At 45.0% G+C, this 21,145-nt stretch overlaps 2 protein-coding genes across 5 annotated transcripts in view; one reads left to right on the top strand and one right to left on the bottom strand.

The window, feature by feature from the left end:
* Window positions 1-8,476, top strand: part of PTER (phosphotriesterase related) — a 69,832-nt gene extending 61,356 nt beyond the window's left edge. For 3 of the 4 annotated variants that reach the window (XM_056114546.1, XM_056114545.1, XM_056114547.1), the window contains exons 4-5: window positions 1,501-1,641; window positions 7,370-8,476. In XM_056114546.1, the coding sequence (XP_055970521.1) occupies window positions 1,501-1,641; window positions 7,370-7,580 (352 nt within the window). In that variant the 3' untranslated portion in view covers window positions 7,581-8,476. The remainder of the gene's footprint in view (window positions 1-1,500; window positions 1,642-7,369) is intronic. The other variant, XM_056114548.1, reaches the window with a different exon arrangement.
* Window positions 8,477-8,576: 100 nt separating this feature from the next.
* Window positions 8,577-17,990, bottom strand: C1QL3 (complement C1q like 3). The gene is made up of 2 exons (XM_056114549.1): window positions 16,763-17,990; window positions 8,577-10,974 (listed from the first exon to the last, which is right to left on the bottom strand). Exons 1-2 carry the CDS (start codon window positions 17,348-17,350, stop codon window positions 10,795-10,797), a joined length of 768 nt encoding a protein of 255 aa, XP_055970524.1. The 5' UTR covers window positions 17,351-17,990; the 3' UTR covers window positions 8,577-10,794.
* Between the last annotated feature and the right edge of the window lie 3,155 nt (window positions 17,991-21,145).

Consider the following 21,145-nt stretch of genomic DNA (forward strand, 5'->3'; position numbering starts at 1 on the left):
AGATAAGTAGTATAAAAGACCAGAACAATGAACAAACTAAAACAGGAGTATCTGCAGGAGTATTGCCCCTTTGATAAATGCACAATCATAGTCACACCAACTTTTGGAGTGAAATGTAGAACCACATCATAATATATGCAAGTCAAAAAAAAACCCTCTCGCCTCACCTTTGCTTCATGTTTTATCCAATGCATATTTCTTACCTGATTCACCACTTTGGATGCCAACTTTTCCTTGGGTTTCTGCACAGCACAATAGTTCCAGGGAGGGTTTTCAAAAGCAGGTGGAACACATTATGAAGATAATTCTGAAAGAGAGCCACAAAATTATTTTTGAGTAGCAACAGTATAATTAAAATGTCTGTAGTTCTCAAACACTTGAGAAAGGAAATTCCCCTTTTGTCTGGGCAAATTCTCTGATTTCTTGTAACAAATCAAACATTCTAATATTACAATATCATCACATCTTGAAAGTTGATGCAGTAGTTTTATTACTTAAAATATATTCCAGTACCTTGGTTTTAGCCTAGTTGAGACCCATGATGACTTTTGGGTCACATAACTAGTGGTAAGATGTTTACGTTGTTTAAGTCACTAAGTTGGTAGTTTTCTACAGCAGCAGCAGAAAAACAATACAACAATGATGGTAATAATAACTCCTGCCTGAATTGAATTAAGAATGGCTCCCACATGCTATGTAGTGAACTTAATATCATAACTCTGCAAAGAAGATGCTTTTACCATCCCCAATTTCCAGAAGGGGAAATTAAGTCAATAGAGTTAAAGGGATCTGTTTCAAGTTTCACAGTGTGTAGTTTTAGTGGGATGGAGATGGGGAGCAGGCTGAGGATTCAAGTTTAGCCCTTCCCAACTCCAGGGCTGCTGAAGAATTCTGGCCAAGTCAGGCTTCTGTGGACAACTTATATTCCTCTTCCTGAAGACAAGACAAAGTGCTTGTTGATACCGAGCTACATCAATACAGTGCTCCTGCTGGTCAGGAAACTGCCAGTGTCCTTGCTTCCTGGATGAGCCAAGCAACTCGAGAAAAGCTTGTTGCAGGATTGCCATCTGTCAATTCACATGATTTCTATGACACAGGAGCAAAACTCTACCAAACTGGTCAAGCTCATTTTCCATTTTTTAACTTGGGGTTTGCTGACTGCCAGCAACAAAGATTGATTATAGTTAACTTACAAAGAGAATGGATGCATTGGAATTTGAATATATTGGAAAGTCCAACTGACAGAGACTTCTTTTAAAAAGAATTGGTGAAGGGGAAGCTGACCCTCTGGCCTCTGGCGGGGGTGGGGTATGGTGGGGAGGGGATGGAGCGTTGTGGGCATGAAGTACTATCATTAACAGTATTACACGTCAGGGTGACTAAAATAAAATGAAAAATGAAAAAAAACTTTAAATCGCTTTGTGGAAAATATTTTAATTAACACAGTATATCTAATGGTTATCTTTGGACAATTGCCTTGTATCTGCTTCTTGTCTCTAGAACCATGCTTGATAAGAAGGAACTGCTGGAATTTGCTCAACTTGGTTCTTACCTGGAATATGATCTCTTTGGTACCGAACTCCTTCATTACCAATTCAACCCGGATATTGACATGCCCGATGATAATACAAGAATTAGAAGGTAAATATGATGAAATCTTTCATAGTGTTTCTTTTCACTAGCTTTTTGTATTTTCATATCTAGGTGGATATTAGCAAAGACTCAGAAAACAGTCAGTAGGCTAAACCAGAGACTTGCAGAGAAAAATACATCGATGCAGTATCAGGAGAAAATCTCTCTATATTATTTCAAGGAGCAAATGAGTCATCTGATGTAGGAAAAAGCTTAGCAGAGTCTTAGAAGTTAGGTGCAGATGGGCAGCTGACAGGAAACACAGATAATACTCAACAAAAGAACCAGGGACATTTTCTTCTTTTTATCCCAAATAAAATAAAATATTTATTTTCCAGCATGATCACCCTAGAGTTATAACTACCAGCAGTGAATTTTCAAAATGCTTTATGAAAAAGTGTTCAAGAGAGAGATAATCACCAATTAGATGCTAGAAGTATAATGTCTACAGACCAAACATCAGATAAATTCAACATCTTAAAGTTATCTAAAGTTATTCTCCACAATCAAGTAGCCCATTTTGGGAATCACAGATGGAGGGATTGCTGATTTATCCTGATTACTTGTTTGCTGATGAGAATTCTGAATTGGATAAGGGTGACATGATTGAGATATTGAAGTATTGTTAGCCAGTGGGGACCCTTGGGTAAGGATGGGGCATAAACCAAGGATTTGAACTCGGATCAACACAGAGACATAAGTAGTTTGTATGTGATAGTAGGACGTGAACAGTTTCATCAGAAATGAGAATGGAGGACAGAACCCTGGGAAACTCCAAATTTAAGGAATGGACTCAGAAGCAGTCCCCAATGGACAGGCTGAGGTTGTTTGAGAGGTGATGGAGTATCAGAGACACTCGTGGTTGTGGAACTACTGCAAGATAATGCTCAAAGCAGATCAGCTCACACACTTGAGAATACGTGGCCAGTGCCAAGGTGAGAAAGACTATGGAGCAGCCACTGAATCTCATAACCATAAGGTCCTCATTTCACACTCCGAAGGTATCATCAAGCTAGAAAGATGCTATAGGAATGCAGAGGCAGTGAGGAAGAGGAGAGAGGATGTGGAGGCTCTCCTAGAAGCTCAGTAGTCTGGGGAGGGAGGCAAGGAAGAGGGGAGGGTTGATGCTCAAGGACATGACAGGGTCAGAGAAGAAAGTATTGCTAAAAATGGGCCGTATGGATATGGAGGAGAGAGAGAGAGAGAGTAGAAACAGAGATGGTCAGAGACCCAGACGCCAGAGCATGAGGTCCAAGCTGTAGAGAAGAAACCAAGGAGAGAAATGGAAATGTACATAGGAGGAATGCAATGGAGCAGAAACAGGAAGCAACTGAGGAAGTGGGTGGAAGTATAGAGCGGAAGAGAGTGAGTGAGAAAGGAGAGTGGGAAACTCAAGGTGGATATCTCAGCAAGGAAGTCCTTCTGCATGATAACAAGGCAGAGAAGATGGTTGTTTGTGGGGGAAATTGGTGAGTTGGACTAAGTGGCACTGGAGAGAATAAATGAGGTCCAAAAACTGGAATGCCCAGGAGCAGATGTTGAACCAACACACACTGGGGTTGAGGCAAGATCTGTGGCCAGTGATCATAGGATGGAGAATTGAAGATCTTCCCATCAATACTGACCTTCACATCTGCATGCATCCTGCACACTCCATGGAGAGACACTCTTCCCAGCAGCCTCCTGAGTACAGGACACTTCAAGTGTGATCCTTCCTGGGAACTCCCTGATAAATGCTCATCCAGCTCCTCAAAGACAGAAACCCAACACGCCCAGATCAAGCAGCCTGCCCAGACCCAGGGAGGTCACTGCGTTGTCTGTGTTCTTAGCCTACAAACCTGAGTTCATCATAGGTTTCTTTTTTGCTGGTTTCTTTGCTGATTTTAATTTGTCAAAGGGCTGGACCATCAATATAAGTAAATGGTTTGCCTTAGTGTCCTTCGTATTAGCATGGGCCATACTCAGCCCAGAGGAGAAATATCTCTGTACTGAATGGCTAGTGTGGAAGGGCCTTTTCATCCTCCACAGCTGAGAATTCTTGATGAACATACTTAACATCATATTTGGACCTCATATTTCAGGCCTCACCTTAAAATAGGAAGTTTGCTCCCAGAAGTTGCTCCCTTGTCCTGAGCAACTCTGTGGCAGGAAAGTGCTATCTTTGCACCTCCCAGCTTTCCATGGAGCTCCCAGATCTTTTGCAATAAAAAAATGGGGGCTCTATAAACAAGACTCCCTGGCGATTTCATTCCTTCTTAGTTCTTTTTGGCTATGAATTCGTGTCCAAGAATTTTATTTCAGTCAGCTATTCCTGTAGCCAACATAACCATTCTGGATGTATGGAAATCCATAGGTGTTATAGTCAGTATCTGTGTGCTTCCATTTTTCTTTGTCTATCTACGTGAATGTGTATTTGATCTACCTAAACCTCAAACCATAAACTGGAACATTGGACTGATGCTCAGGTTAAATACTGAATGACTTATGTTTCTGGAACCAGGACATGATCTTTCTCAGGATATAATAAGTCTCCAAATCCTCTATTATGTGCCCCAGAATACCCTCACCTCCTGCTACTGGACACTTGATTTCCTCCTTCACCAATCACTCTCTGCTGAGTGTCAGTCACCATTGTGCCATTGTTGTTGTTCTGGGGCCACACCCACCTGTGCTCAGGACTTTCTCCTGGCTCTGTGCTCAGGGATTCCTCCTAGCAGAGCTCAGGGGACCACATGTGATGCCGGGGATTGGAACCTGGGTTGGCCGTGTGCAAGGCAAGCACCCTACTTGCTGTTCTTTGGCTTTGGCACCAGTCTTTGTCTCTGCATGTCTCTGTGAACATGCTCACAAAAGCCTGCTTCTGCCTACCTCTGCTTTTCAGCAGCAGAAATTCTGTGTCTAACACCTGTTTTCTATCTTATGCTCCATTTCTCAAATCTTATTATATCGCTGCCTTTTCACACTTTGTAGTCTCTCTCTAATATTTGTTTGCAAAACACAAACTCATTTGTAGTTTCTATAATTACTCTTGAGTCTTCTTATGGGTAGCAGTTCCGCCCTTCTGGAGACATCTCTGGAATTTCTGACCTTTGGAGCCACGCATGAAAGGTGTTGTCTCATTTCGAGAGTCATCGGGTACTTTTTCTTGACGGTTAAGTGAGAGTTATGTTTCTGGAACCAGGACATGATCTTTCTCAGGATATAATAAGTCTCCAAATCCTTGATTATTGAGATCAAAGATATTCCACTCAAATTTTATTCATTTATTTATTTCGAGTTTTCGGGGCTAGAAGCTAGGGCCTCACACACGCAAATCCAAGTGCTCTCCCCCAAGTAATAGCCATGGCCTAAGTGTTCTCAAATGAGCACCTTGTCCATTGTATTCTCTATCCTACCTTTTAGTTTGGTTGCTGTGGGGTTCAGGGTATGGTACAACGCCTCACAGAGGAATTTCTTTAGCTGAAGCAGTGGTGTATCTTTGTAGATTGTTATTTTCCCAAGGAAGTGAGATGAAAAACTTGGGAGGAAAACTCAGAAAATGTCAGAGAAAAGTGGAGTCTCACTGTTGGTGAGTGCTATTCCTGTTCAGTCTTGGGTCTAGGTGAGTAGGACAAGGTTTTGGGCCTTACGGATGCAGCTAGATCTCTCTCTTTTTCATGTATAACCAGGTAACTCCCTGAGACAGTTCTATTCAACAGTTTGCTCCCAAAGTAACTTCAGATCAGAACTTTGGGGCATTATATAAGTTTCAATGGCCAGGGTGATACAAACGAGCATTTCATATAGTCAGAGGATGCACAAATGGTTTGAATGTTGTTGTCTAGACAAAACTCCCTAGCTCGGGGGCTGGAGAGATAGTACAGTGGGTAGGGCACCTGGCTTTTATGTAGCTGACCCAGGCTCAATCGCTAGCACCCCACATGGTCCCATAACCCCTGCCAAGAGTGATCCCTGAGCACAGAACTAGGAGTAAGTCCTGAGAACTGTGAGGGGTAGTCCAAAAACAAAAACAAAGAGAACCTTCCCAGCTTGACTATTCTTTTCTAGCATTTGTGCCTCTCTGTGAACACAAGAGTGAACCTTCGATTACAATCTGCCTTAAGATAGACGCTCTGAGAGGGTAGAGCCTTGAGTTTGAGCTTTCTTTTTTTGTTTTGTTTTGTTTTTTTTTATTTTTGTGGAATGCCCCACATTTTTGCCTCCTGGAGTAGTAACTAAATATGACTCACACTCCAGAATGCCAAGAAATACTATCGCAACCAAAAGAATACCTTTCACATAACTGGAAAGGGCTTAGGAATACCTCCAGATCCATTTGGAAATTCAGACACTGACACGTCCAGCCAGAACACACCAGAGAGAAACCCTGGTCTCAAGTTGCATCTGCTGCCGTCACAGCTCCTGGACAGTATGACAGACACAGGCCAGGGTGGACACACAGATGGTGGATCCCAGGAATTGGGTCTCAGTCCGTATGGGAACTTTTTACAAAGCTAAGAAGATTAGGTGTTTAGACAACAGTCTGGGACCATTCTAGTCACTGACTCTACATTTCAAGGAATGGTGCATCAATGTTACTTGCAGCAATCATACTGAACTGGGGGTGGGTTGAAGGGAGAGAAACAGAGAGATAGAGAGAGAGAGAGAGAGAGAGAGAGAGAGAGAGAGAGAGAGAGTAAACTTTCACAGGTCAACACATCTCTGCGCAATCCTACTATGATGATATTCCCAGAGCATTTAAAGGGACAAATGCTCAAAATACAAAGCTACCTTTGCTGACCTTTAAAATGACAACGTAGGGCCTGAGAAATGGGACAGTGAGGAGAGGGCACTTGCCTTGCACCTGGACAACCCGGGTTTCATCCCCTGACCAGTGCATATGGTCCCCTGAGCCCTGCAAGGAGTGATACAGAGCCAGTGGTATAGACCCTGAGCACTGCTGGGGGTGACCCCCAAACCCAAAAAGAGAAATGTAGCTTAAAAAGTATTCATTTTAAACCCAATTGATGTGACCTCTGGAATACTGTCCTGGTATGAGGCTTCCTTTTGCTTTCCTGTCATATTTTATTTGGGCCTCTGTAGTTGTGCAGGGGGTGAAGAGACTCCACCGAGGGGGCAGGATGGTTGAATGTTAGAGCCCAAGAAGGAGGTCTGCTCAGGCCACCCCAAGAACCCCCCAGTGTTCTCTAAGCAGAGAACACTGGGCATCAAGCTGGGGTCCTGTACACACAAGGCACGCACCTGAACCCCTGTGGAATGCTCTTGGTTCCTGTTCTCCTGTTTTAATCACAAGAAATCCTGACTGTTTGCCAAATAAGAGGACACAGACACAGCTGGAATGAAATCTGAAAAATGGGCGTGACACTTTATAGAGGAGAGTGAGACCCACATCCAGCACAAAGTTATTGGGTGACATGCTCAGGGGGCAGTTCATTCAAACTGGCACTTCTGTCAGAAGCTCTCTGTCATGTCAGATGCTAGACATGGCCATAAATATCAAAGGCCAGGAATCTGTGTGCAGACAATAAGGGCTACCTCCCTACTAGGGTGCAGAGGGTACAACAGTATCTTCTAGATCAGTAGTACCACATACTATTTCTTAAAGATCTGAATGCCACCACAAAGGGGGTCATCTCCATAGCAAGCACAATAGGTTTATGAGTAGAGCCTTCAAAGAACCCTGGAAATCGTAAATGTGAAAAAAAAATGCCATCTAATGAGCTGACACTTTTCACAGGGTGCGTCTCCTGGTGGATGAAGGCTACGAAGATCGAATTCTGGTTGCACATGACATCCATACGAAGCATCGGCTGGTGAAATATGGGGGTCACGGCTATTCTCATATACTCACCAATGTAGTTCCTAAAATGCTGCTACGGGGCATAACTGAACGTGCCATTGATAAGATTCTAATAGAAAACCCTCAGCAATGGCTAACTTTCAAATAGGATGGCTGTTTATGAATTCACACCTTGAGCACCAAACTCGCTGAGAATGCCAGTGATTTGCAGCCCACCGTGAGCTATTCACCCATGCTAGATGGGATAAATAAGGAATCAAGTTATTTTTAGGAGGGTTTGAAGAATTTTGCTTTTTCGTAAACTGGTGATCTGCATTGGGGCCCTAATTGATTTCTATTGTTTCACCTTATAATAAATACACATTCCTACTGAAAACCCTGATTTATAGTCCATATCCCTGAAGTGGAATTGTTTGTTGTTTTATGAATCTATCAGCTGCCTTACTTGAAAAAATGTAAAGGGCTTCTAGTTAAAACACTTCTTCTGGAGTACTTTGATGTTTCCTGTAATATTGATGATCCTACTAATTATCCTGCTGTTCTTTAATTAATGCTTAATGAATAATATGGCACGTTAAAACAGCTTTCCCAGCAAGGGATGTTAAATTTCAGCTTTTTTTTTCCCTAAAGGATACAGTAATACCAGTTCGCAAAGGTAAAAATATTGTGGCAAGCTAACTCTGTGCTACCCAACTTCATGTATGCACTTATTATAAATTAGGTTTGTTGCCTTTGGCATTTGGTCATCCAGTTGTGCTGTGAATTTTGTTGTGCTTTGAGAATGTTGCACAAGAAGACATGAACAAACAGATCATGGAACCACAGTGTAAAATTTCAATAAAAAAGTCAAAATATATTACATAATATAGTTTAATGACTCATTACATTTTATAATAACAAAGGCCACAATTTAATTAATAAGATATAATGCAAAAAAAGAGAAATACTTGCCATATATATATGTATATATATTTCCTTTATTTCCTTTATCATTTGTTATTTTTCCTTGGGCCTAAACAAAGAAACTAATGCTTATTTATCTGAAGAAGAGGTCAGCTCTATTAGAAATGACAGCCTGATTCTAGAGTCTATTCTTTAAAACACCAGCCCCGATTTCTTGGTGTGTAAATAAAACCTTTTTAAAAAAACTCTTAGTTGATGTGTACTGTTGTTTATAAATTAAAGTTTTGGTTGAATCCTCACTGTACTATGTGTTACCTAAAAATAAATAAAATAATCTCCAAATCCTTGCAGTCAATTTGTTTTATATAGATACACAGTTGAACAAAATAAAAATGATCACAACTCCTTTATGACTTATCTTACATAAGAGAAAGGCCAGAACGAATTAGTCATTGTTCGTGGTGAATGGACTAAATGTTTTTCATCATGTAAATCATGACAGTTAGTCAGACCCAGGCATTTCAACAAAGCCAACAGCATCTTCGGCTGGGAGCACCATGCCTCACTCTTTTTGAAAGTCGAGGGTTGCTAAATAAAAGAAATTTCTGAGACTCAAAGATGATAGAGCTTTCTGTGTATTAGAACAGAAAGTACCCAAGAGAAAATGAGCCAGGAGAACAAACTAATTCCTTTAAATGAAAAAAATGCAAATGTCCTTCACTAGTAAAACAAGCAGATTTCTAAATCTGTTTTTTGAAATCAACTTGTCAAAGAGACTTCAAAGGCAATGAGAGAGGAACAGATTTGTCATTGTAATAGGGGGAGCATTGTCTGATAGTTAGATCAACATGCATTTTTAATCTTTTTCTTAGATTAAAGAGATGGCTTTTGGCAGTGGATTTTAACCAAAGAGAAAGGATTTGCACTACTCTCAAAAATCTCCTTTCCTGTCAGCTTCAATTCACCTGAGAAACAAAGAAAAAGTTGCTAATTGAAATGCGTCAAATTCATAAACCCTGCAAACGGGAGCGACCTTGCATCTGTGGTCCTGATATGAACAGTCGGACACATATTGCAGCTAAAGTATTGATTGGCAGATGGTAATGGAGAAACCACACACCTAACTTACAGACAGAATGGAGAGGGCAGTTTCATCAAACAAAATGTCCTTTTCTTAACCATTCTAAAGAAAAAATCACTTGTTATTTTATGAACCTGTCAATACTTAAGCCATCTCAAAGAGATTTCAATTAAAAAAAATCAAATTATTTATGTGTGTGCTTGTGGGTGTGCCTCCACAGTCGCTCTTTGTAAATTAATATTTTGTGGCTATGAAACCACTGTACCCAGGATCTGGAGCCACTACGTATATTGGTCACATGTATTCTAGTTCATCTAACGCACATACACTACGTGTCTATTAGGTGATATTCATAGAAAATCTATACTTTTTGTCATATTGGTTATATGTGAAATTATTCATTTTGAAATAACCTCAGGCCAAGACTTGGAGAGACTACTTGAAGGCCTAACTCAGTGTCCCCTTGGTGACACAAGCAGTAGCTCAAATTAAACCTTTGTGCATTGGGTTATGAATAATCTTTTGTTCCAAAGAAGGCAAAAAGCCTCAGTCTGATTTAAAACCAAAGAATAAATTTCTCTTGTCTTTCCAAGGAAATCTTCACGTATTCTATTGACAAAATGGACACATAGGGGGAATTTTCTAAATACCATACATAGCTACACAATGGTACACTTAGCCGGTAATCCTATGCTACAATTGCAGTTCCTATCTGGAAAGACTATCACCAGGAAAGAGAGAAAAGAAAATCCAGAAGAAAAAGTAAAGGTGAAAATGATCATAGGCTTGGGAATTCCCTCAAATCTAGAAAATTCCAGGTTAAGGCTTGAAGTTGAATCATTCCCAGGTCCAGCGCTAAAGGTAACAAGAGTACAAGGCAAACAATTTCTTTGGGCACAAGCAGCATTTATATCAATTAGACCTTCTCTTGCGGGTGCAACCATCCTTTCCCACGCTATGAGCGGACTCCAAGGATCAGAATAAGCAGGTAAACTCACAAGAACCGAAGCTGACATATGGGTAAGAGCAGCAAGATCACAGTACACCAAAGTATCATATATATTGAAGAAATAATTCAGTGTCTTAGATTTTTCTATAAAAATTTGTGATCTATATAGGACTTCATTCACATGGACACTAACGATTAAGGAGGATTTGCTTTGGCGGTAGAGGATCACACATCTGCTTATTTTGCTTTAAATAGATTATTTTTACATAATGTGTCTGAGTATACAGATGTGAGTCAGGTAGCATTTGATTTCCCCACATATACAACACAAGTGACGTGGCCCCGGGGTTGGCACCCCCCCGGGGGAATCCTTGATTCACGGAGGTGAGCCACACGAATCCAGAGTCCAAATGCTTCATTTCTGCACCATCAGTCAGCATAGATAATAAATCCAGAAAACGTGCTGTATTTGTTGTTGTTTCCCCCGTGGGCCTTCCCGCCATCTAACTTGATGTAAATTTCATCTCCTGGCTCCAGATGAAGAACCACACTGTTGCTGGCATAATCATAATTCTGATCGGCATCCTGGGCGATGGCACTGGCTCGAACCTAAGAGAAGCACACAAGAATTAGGCTGTGTGAAGGATCATTTTTCAAGGGTTCTGTTTTTCAAAAAAAAATTTTGGATTCCACCCTTCACACAGCATCATGCGCAAACTCACTGCTGTGGCAGAGAATCTAGCACTGAGGTTCACCTCAATCTGAGAGCTGTGTGTGGAGCTATTTAAAAACGTTTTTGGAGTGGAGCAAAGGGTCAAACAGTGCTCCTGGTCACCATCCCATGGGCTTTTCCAAATATATGTTGGAAATTATGCATGCAGAATGATCTATTCTGTTTCTTAAACACTGCTTTTGCTAATTTCTTGAATGTCTATGCCCAATCACTTCTTGAAACGGAAATACGAGTGGGTTTTTTTAATTGTTTTTTTTGTTAGTTTTTTTATTTTAACTAAGATGAAAAAGCAATGTTCTAACCATCTGTTAAGGATTATAAAATTTCAATCCAAACTTCATTTGGTCCCCATGAATATTAGCAATGAGGTTCACAGCAGGCAAAGACTCAGAAACACGAGGCTTCCAACTCTACTGCCTTTGAAGGAAAAAAATGGTAGAAAGTCTTGCAACTTGGAGGTTTTTAAATCTCAGTCAAGCAAAGCCTCTTTTTATCAGAAGCTGAGCTCTTTTCAGCATCTCTGGTTATGTCTTCCAAACTACTTCAGTTTGACCTTTCTTTTTAGTTGGCTGATCAATGTATAGCATTGATTTAATTTCAACCTACTTAAAAGTTAGGAAGTAAATTTTCATAATTTGAGGTCTCTTTAAAATTTCTAGAATGTTTTAATAATCTCCTGGAATTTGCTTCTACATTTAGGCAATTCTGAATATCTGGTTTGGCTTAAGGTTGGAGATTGGTTAAAACTCTGCTTATTGAGCCTGGGATCTCATTAGTAAGTTGACAGATATTTATTTGCAAACAGTCAAATTGCCCATCCTATCAAGTAATATGGACTTTCTGTCATATCAACTCAAATGAGGCTTAGTATTAATTTAGAGATATTTTGACCGTACCTTGGAATTTCTTTCAATAGGCAGACCTGTGTGTGATTTATTTCAGTAAAACATCTCCTACTTTGTGGCTTGTTTCTATTCCACTGTGATGATACTTCCCCGAATAACACAGCAAGTGATTTAGTGGTTTTGTAAACCTGCACTGTGTAATAATGCATGACTTGGGGTACAATAGGCTGAATCTTATCACTTGGCAAAATGAGGAAAATGAAACATAAGTCAAGAATTTTCATGCATTTCTTTCAAAATTGAAATGGTAGGCATCCAAATTAAATTTTTATGGGATATGTTCTCACATTAATGCTGAAATGTTACAAAAAAAAAAAAGATCTTTGACACTGCTGAAGTAGTAATCTGAGTACTATTTAATTTTTTTCTTACTAGGTATCATATAGCAAGAGGAGAAAAAGGGCTTAAAAAGGATCAAGAATTGCTAACTCTGTGCTAAGTGACACTAATATAATGAATGCAGTATGACATGCAATTATACTCAGAAGCACTGACCCAAATGTATACATACAGTAATTTGGCGATGGGGTCTGTTTTGACCATTAAGTGATAATACAATTTAAATTCATAATATTTCATGGGCATAATCATAAGTTTGTAGGAGCTAAAGACTTGGATTCATTAACTGCATCTAGTCCTTAATTCCCAAGGGGAAAAAAAACCTACACCAAGAATATCAATGTTATAATATAACAGTTTTTATTTATAGATTTTTTAAAGGGTGAGAAAAAATTAAGATACAAAATAGCAATTAAGTCGTTTCTGTAATATACTGAGTATCCACCGTATCCTTCTGAGCTATTATTAATAACAAGGAACACATTGCATTTGGTGCTTTGGGTATTCAGTGTAAGTTCTATGGCAACTCTGGCTTTTATACTGTTGTCTGTACAAAGGCATTGGGCAGTAGGGCTCATTAAAATCACATGATTTAGAGACATTAATCTTAACCCTACAGACATGAAGCAGTTTATATTCTATAGGAAATAACCACAAACCATGTTGATATTATCATTTCTATTCAGTAGGTGTGACCACAGAGGCCTGCAAATGCATTAAGGTGACCCCATGGAGCGCAAGATCACTCTGGTGGGTTCACTTCCTTTGCTGGATTTAGTCAATGTGGTTGCTTCCTAATGAAAGTGATCCTCGAAGATCTCAACCCAACCAGCATCTCGAGACATTCCCAGTTCAAGAATGGTCCTTCCCTAGAACTTTGCCTGATGTTAACTATTACCCATTCACCTGATCAAACTCAAAAAGATAAACTGGGACTGGAAATTTCAAACCGGAGCATCCAACCCAGATGGATGCTCTTCTCACAATTCCTCCCCTGAAGCCATCAAACTATTTAGAAGGTAATGCATCCATCCTCAGGCTATTTTCAGGTTCCTAAATGTACACTGATTTCAGCATTTTTCCTCGGAATATGATACCTCCTTTCCTCAGCCTGATATACTTATTTCTACCTAAATGTACTCTAATATCTTTTCATAGTATAGGTTAACTATTTAGTTCCTGCTTGATCTTTAATGCAAATTTCACAGGCCTGGAAAAAGAGATCAAATTTGACATCTCATTTATCTTGAATAAATGAACAGCCATCCATAAACTCATTCTTTTTAATATATTTCACTTCACTGGGGTCATCACAAATACATTCGGAGTGTAAGAATTTGGTCTTTAATTATTTCAGAGTTCCAATGCCGAGCCAGCTTTTTTTTTTTTTTACTTTTTATTATAGTGGTTTGACAGTGATAACATGGAAAAAGCGATGGTTTCTGTTGAGGTTTTCTGCTAAAATTAGACAAACAGATGAAAAATAGGTTTTTGTCTCTAAACTTGCTGAATTCAACTGTTACCTTTCAGAGGTACTGCCATAGATGCCCCCTGCCCCACCCCAGCCAAACAATAGTAAGATGAAATTTTTAGGTGGACGGTTTCACAGGGAATATGAGAAATCACGATCCTTTGAGTGGTATGCTTATGAGAATGTAATAGGTTTGGTAGCTGCAGCTTGATCTTATTAGTGAGGCTTTACCATCAGAGACAATATTTATGGTAACATCTGCTAATTGAATTAATTGCTGCTGATGTCCTCCTAATTTCATTTTCATTGTTCTTCGGTGGAATCCTAGCAAAAGGTTAAGTGGCGCATCAGGTTAATTTACTGGCCTCTGACGCTTCTATCTGCGATGCTGCACACAAAGCATAAATAAAACAGGCTTGCCGTCCAGACAGATGCCCCTAGCTGAGAGTGAACTGCATTTTGGGTTTAATTTTTGTGCTTCTCAACATCCACTTAATCCATGGACTATTACACTGACATGGGTATCTGAGTTTCTGTTTGATGAAAACAAGTGAGGTTGGCTTAAAAGAGGGGTGGTGGGGAGGGAAACAGCTGTTCCAAGAAGTGATCCAGCAAGGGCCGAACTGAAAATCAAGGCTAAAACATTTATTTCATGTTCGTTAAGAAAATTAAGACTAGGGAAGATGTCCCCCTTGCCATGGCTTGCCCACCAGACAAGACTTGACCCCAGATAGTTCTATCCTCCAGATAAAATTCCTTTAACAGGAAGGTGGTAATAAGCATTCTCTGAAACAGCCCGTGCTGAACTCAGACATCTTTTATTTGCCACTCTTCCTTCATTTTCTTAAATTACTTGTTGCATGCCTTGGGCAGAAGTGGCAGCTAAATAAAACCAATGGAACAAGAAAAGACCTTGCTACTGCACCAGCTGCTCCCCGGCCTTCTCATTCTTCCTCATCCTCAGAAAAGTTTCATGAAGGAGCCCTGGGTACCCCCACACAATGAAATACTTTGGAAGAAAACAAAAATTCTCCTAGAACACCCACTGAAATCTTTTCCTGGAATCTTTGGAAAAGACCCGGGCTCAGCACCCTGGATATTGTCACAGGCACCCATTTCTCCGTCATGATACCTAGTTTGCTATGTAATCATCATTTCCAGATATTTCGGGGGGGGTGATATTACATACCTGCGTTGACATATCTAATCTTCATGAAAGCCTCTTAAAAACAATCCCTTTGACCAGGGTGTTTGACAGACCTAACCTTGGAGTCAGAGGAGAACGGTTTGTAAATAAACAGGCACTTCCTGGCTGTGAGCTGGGGAGCTGTTCCTAGCATCTCCTTGGGGTGACACAATAGCTTTATTTGGGAACAGTGAGTCAGGCCCCTTTAAACAGAGATCTCTAAGTAGCCCCACTGCTCGTGAATAATTTGATTTTTCTCTTAATATTATATTTGTGCATAATAACTAGCGAGCTACCCCGTCAATGCCTCCTGGTGGCCATTTTCCTTTCTGTTCTTAGTGTCCTGCCGGTCCCTTAAGCTATTCACTTCCCAATTTCCTTAGCAGTGGCTGAGAAGGGGGGTGGGGGTTGGTTGTCGGAGCTTTCTTTCTTTAAGAAACTTTGGATATTTATCTTTCACTTGGGAAGGAGTTCAGAAAGAACTCTTTCTGAGCATGATTTAGCCTTTGGAAGAAATACTGACCAAGTACTGTTTGATACAAACGTGAGTTAAAGCATCCAAAGGTCTGACCTCAAGAGACCAGTCACCCACAGCCTGAGACCCCTTGGAAAAACTGGGTAGGGTGATGGGTGGCGGCCTTTCCCCATGCCACGACCCCCAAATGAAAAGTTCAAGCCCCCCAAACTCCATCTAGCCTGCAGGCAAGGAAACTTGGCAGGAGATGGGGAAGGGGTGTGTGTGGGAGGGGGTGGGGGGTATGAAGGGCTCTGATGACACTTTGGGATAGTCACACATATTATTTTCCTCCTCTGGCCAAGAATCAAGAGATCATAAACTCGGGTTTTGCAACGACCGCGAATTTCTCAAGCAAACGATCCAGGAGTGGCGGCAGTAAACTGCAGCCCCGGGCAGCTCCGGAGAGCGAGTGTGTGGCTGATCCGAGCGCCTATCACAGTCAAAGCCAAAGTCTCCCCAGGTGTCAAGGCCAAAGGGCCTCCGCGCGAGCGCCCAGACTGCTGGCACAGAGGCGTGCGGCCCCAGTGGCTCTGGCCTCCGCCAGCTGCCCGCGCGCCCTTGGAGTCCGGCCCGGGTCGTTCGTGTCGTGCGCCCGGGAGTGTGGTTGACGGCGTCAGCCCTAGGCTCTCAACTTTTCCTGTCGCGATCAGCTCCCTCTTTCTCCTTCCCGAGTGAGTCCGAGTGACAGTCTCCGGACAGGCAGGCTGGGAATTTGGAGACGACCCGGGGTCGCCGGCCCACGCCCCCGCTGAGCGCCTGGACTAGCCCGGCGGCCCCGGGGCCTCTTTCACCCCAGGACCGGCCACCCAGGCACGCCCATCCCGGGCTCCGCAGCCGCAGTTCCTAACCCCTAGCCCGGCAGGCAAAGTGTATCCACGACACCCCTAACGCTGGCTGAGAAGCGGGGGACAAGGGGGCTCGTATCACGCTTCAGGGGCCACACAAGCTATCCAGGGGAGACGGAGCTCCCGCCCGGCGCTCCAGAGTTGCACTGGTGGGGGAGGGGGGTGTCCGCTCTCTCCGGGGGCCGCCCAAGGAACCCTCCTGGGCGCACGGGGGACCCCCGCCTCCCGGGGGTGATAGAGCGAGGCGCCGCGCACCGTGGCTGCTCCGGAAAGGGGGGGCGCCCTTCCCCTCCGCCGGCGCCCACCCCCTCGGTCCCCCCGGGGGGTCTCTCCTCCCTCTCGCGCCGCACCTGGCCGCGCCCGCTCCCCGCCCTCCGCGCCGCCCGCGCGCCCGCTCTCACCTGGTTGTTCTTGCACAAATCGGCCCACATGCTCGTGCCGTCGCCGCCGCGCATCAGGACGTGGTAGGTGAAGAAGTAGATGCCCGGGATGGAGCAGGTGAACTTGCCCGTGGTGGGGTCGTAGTGGTTGCCCAGGTTGGTGACCACGTCGTCGAACTTGAGCACCTCATAGCCTTCGTGCTGCCGCTTGAGGCCGGCGTAGAAGGCGATCTTGGGCACCGTGCTGTAGGTGGCGGCGCTGATGGCCCCGGCCGCGCTCAGGCCGGGCGCTCCAGGCGGGCCCGGCAGGCCTTGGCGGCCCGGCTCGCCCTTGTCACCCGGGGGGCCCACGGGGCCCGGCGGGCCCGGCTCCCCGGGGGGTCCGCGCGGGCCCGCCTTGCCCGGCCGGCCCGCCTCGCCTTTGGGGCCCTGGATGAAGGTGGGCAGCGACTGCATGAGGCCGCGATCGGGCGTGGCGGCCGTGCTGGGCGCCTTGGTGCCCCCGTAGGGGTCGCAGACCATGCGGCAGGTGCCCAGCATCTCGTAGTGCGCCGACGTGCCGGCCGAGCTCACCAGCACCGGGATGAGGATGACCAGCAGCAGCACCATCACCACCCCCAGCGCCCCGGCGGCGATCAGGCGCCTCCTGCTGCCCACCAGCCGGCTCAGCGCGGGCCGATCCTCTTGTCTGCTTTTGGACAAAATTTTGAAGGTTGGGCGGGGACCTCTTCAGAGCCGAAAAAAAAAAAAAGCAAAGGCGCCGACCCCCCCGCGCCCCGCACCCGGGCGAACCCCGAGTGCCCCTGGGCGCGCGCGCACCGGCCGCTCCTGCCCGGCTCCCGCTCCTGGGGCGGCTGCGGCCGGAGGGAGCTCGGCGGACGCCAAGTGACTTGAGCCCAAGTCCCGAGCCGGGATGGGGGCAGGGGTGGAGCTGGGGGGAGGGTGCGCGGGGCGCCCCCCCTCGCCGCGGGCGAGCCCCTTGGCACCTGTGGCTGCCGCCGGCGCCGCCACCCGGAGGGCAGAGCCGCCGCCGCCGCCTCTCGCGCCCGCCGGCGCCGCTCACACTTTTATGCCGCCGCTGCCCGCGATCGACTCGCGCTTTTCTGCCGACTGCGCCAGTTCGCACCAACTTTCCGTCTTCAAGTTGCCTTTTTTTTTTTTCCAGCCTCCCCTCCCGTCTCCTTCTTCTCAGCTCTCGGTGACCGCCCTTTTCCCGGCTGCCTCTTTCTCTTCTTCTCCTCCTCCTCCTCCTTCTACTCTTCCTCTTTTTTCCTCTTCTTTTCTTGCTCTTAGACGCTCCCCGCGACTCTCTCGGATGCGACGCGCAGCCCGCGAGGCCCCGCGCTGGCCGTTCCCGGGTGCACGGGGCGCTTCGGGGCGCAGCGCGCTGGACCCGGCGGCCCGGCTCCTCGAGGGGCTGGAGCGAGAGCGAGAGCGAGCGAGTGAGCGAGCGAGCGAGCTGCCGAGGGAACCTCACGGCCGGGAGCCGAGCGCGAGAGCGACTGAAGGCAGGATTGTGCCCGGGTACCACCTGCCAGGAGGAGAGGAGGCTGACAAACGCGCGCCCGAGCAATTTATAGGCACCAAGGCACAGAGGAAGGGGAGCCGCTTTGGCATCTCACTGCAGCATCTGCTCGCTCCATCCCACTCAGAGGGAGTTTGGCATTACTCTGACAATGTGGGATTTTTTTCTCTCTCTCGGCCTCTCTCCCCCCCACATCGCCACCCCCCCTTCTGCACATGGATGGCCAGTAGCGTCTCACTACTTACTCTTCGCCTGAACCCGGGCGCTGGGCTTCCCTGGGATGGAGTGTGGGGAGGAGGCCAGGGGAGCAGCTGCACTGGGTGAACTCCGGGGTCACGCCTGAGCCTCCGAGCTGCCAACAAGCCCCTGCTGGAAGGTGGAGGTGAAGGTTGGAAGGAGAGAGGCCGGGCTGATGCTCTTTCTCTCGGCCTCACTCCCCTAGGGTGCTTCAGGTGTTTCTCAAAATGCCACATTCAACAGCCCAGGACCCTTCAGAATTTTCCAGAGGGTAGATGGGATTTTTTTTTAACCTTACAGGTTTCCTCCCCACTCTGTCAGCCTTTTACAGTGAAGTAAGATATTAGCTAGAGAAAGAGAGAAGGTGTGTTGAAAAGCAAAAGGATGTCTCCCAGAGACTGTAAAGGAAAGAGGGGGCAGGCTGGAGAGGGGGGTCTTTATACAAATGCCCAACGGGTGAATGTCGGCCAATGTGTCCCATTTAAGGACTGACAATTCCCGTGACCTTTCAGGAGATGCTTCTATTGGTCCCAGAGTGGGATCTTTGTAAGGATACGTGAGAAATAATTACTTGCCAAAAGGCCTCCAAAAGTCTCAGATCAAGCTGGTGGCAGTTAACCAAAGCACAGAGCAACATCTTTTAGGAAGATGCAGAAAGAGTTCACTCAAGTCCATAGCACGTCCCTTGCCTGTCCACGAGGGGAAGAGAAAATAGGCATGAGATGAGACAGAAATCCCCACAACCCCCCATCCATGTACCCCACTAGTATCGGGAGAGCAAGAGAAGGACCGACCAGGACAGTAATCATGAACTGAAAAATCCCCTGAGAAGACAAGAGCCAAATTACCCCACCAACCACTACCTAGGACCCAGCCAAAGGGCTTTAAATAAACAAGCAGAATTGATTTGTAAATCACACTTTTGCATTCAGGAGCAATGGATGTCAATCAAACATGGGTGACATTTGCTTGTCAATATGGGGATGATGGCTGGTGACTTATTACATCAGGGCGAGAATCTGAAATGAGCAGCAGGGACAAATGAGGCTACAGCAAGCAAACAATAACAAGCCGGGATCTTTTCAGCAGGTCCCCTTTTTCTTGTGGCCCTTCTGCTAACCTCCTCCCAGCCCCTACCTCACCCGGTCCAGCCCTTTCTCTCCTCCTCGGTTCCAAAACAAAATAAGGTCATGTAAGCAGGCAGGAGGAAACAAAGATTCATTGATTCTGTGAAGAGAAATGTCAGCAGTTCCTCCAGGTCCTTCCTGAGAGAATCAGGCCTTGGGTGGTGGGGCTCAGCCTGGCCAAGCCCCTACATTTTCCCTCCTCTTGAGTGTCCAGTCGGAGCGCCTCAGCTGGAAAACAGTTCTGTCCACATCCCCGGATTTTATTTTAGGGGAGTGGTTTTGGAAACATGTGTCTATATCCGCTCGTAATTCTACATCTATTTCTGAATAGTTTTGTTCACGTGGGCTCCGATATTTTTGTATTTTTTGAGCCCCAGACACATAGTAAGTTCTTTCTTGGCCGGCAATACCCGTTTTTCAGAACACCCTTCCTAGGTGGTATCTAAAAAGCCTCTCTTTGGGAGAACAAAAGGGTCAAGCTTGGCGTGGCCAAGCCAGCCGGGGTGGGGAGTGGTGGATGGGGTGCCGATATTAATATATCATTCTCTGATGCACCAAATGATCTAAAGTCATCTTGTCACAGAGAGCTTAGCGAAGGCTTCTAACCTTAGAGAAAGCCATTGTCAAAGGTAGGATTATATAAACACTTCCCTCATTGCAAACCTCAGGCTACACAGACTTGTCCAGTGGAGAATGCCTGGGGAAAGGTTCGCAAAGATGCCCAGGAAACGGTGAGCTGGAGTGGAATGTAGAAAACCCATGTGCAATTGCAGACACCAAGAGATGAGGGATCTCAGCAGTTCTGCCTTTGAAGTGAGCTTGCTGGTTCACGACTGGCTCCAGCCCACCCACCCCACCATCCATCACAGTGCTCCTGATCAGCGCAGTTCCCATTTTCTGTCACCCTGAAGCAGATTTTGACTTTGCAGGTGATCTCTTCCAGTTCTGCAGAAATGAGGGGAGCTGCTCAGCATTCCGAATTCACAACAAAGGCATCAGCTGCACTGATCCCCACCTGCCAAATGGGTAGAAACATACACGCTGGGGACTTTACAGTGAAGCAAATTGAAAATTGAAAGAATCAGTCTGTCCTTAAAGTTGAAAGGTCTGATCTCTGTTTTATCCCTTTTTCCACCCCCTCTAGAAATATCCCCCAAGTGGACTGGGAAACCATGTTTGCCTCCTCCCTCCCCCAATGTTTTCGGGGATGTCTGGGGTACGGACAAATATGGCTGGCTGTTGCCACTGCTCAGCTTCTCAAATTCCCAGAAGGTTCTCTGGAAAGTTACTCATGCCTCAGCTCTCATTCTGACAGTTTGAAGAAACCATCTGATATGGTGCATTACTCATCATCTTTAGAGGGATATAATAATAGAAAATGTGTCAATTAAAAAAATATTTGATTTTTCCCAGTCCTCATCAGAGAACTAAGTTTCGCTCAGATGAAGCATTAATTTTGGAAGAAGGCCTGAGGATTGGGTTTTTTGGACAGTGTTTCTGAGCCATGTCTCAAGA

Source organism: Sorex fumeus, unplaced genomic scaffold, assembly GCF_029834395.1.
Source record: "Sorex fumeus unplaced genomic scaffold, SorFum_2.1 ptg000026l, whole genome shotgun sequence".
Lineage (NCBI taxonomy): Eukaryota > Metazoa > Chordata > Mammalia > Eulipotyphla > Soricidae > Sorex > Sorex fumeus.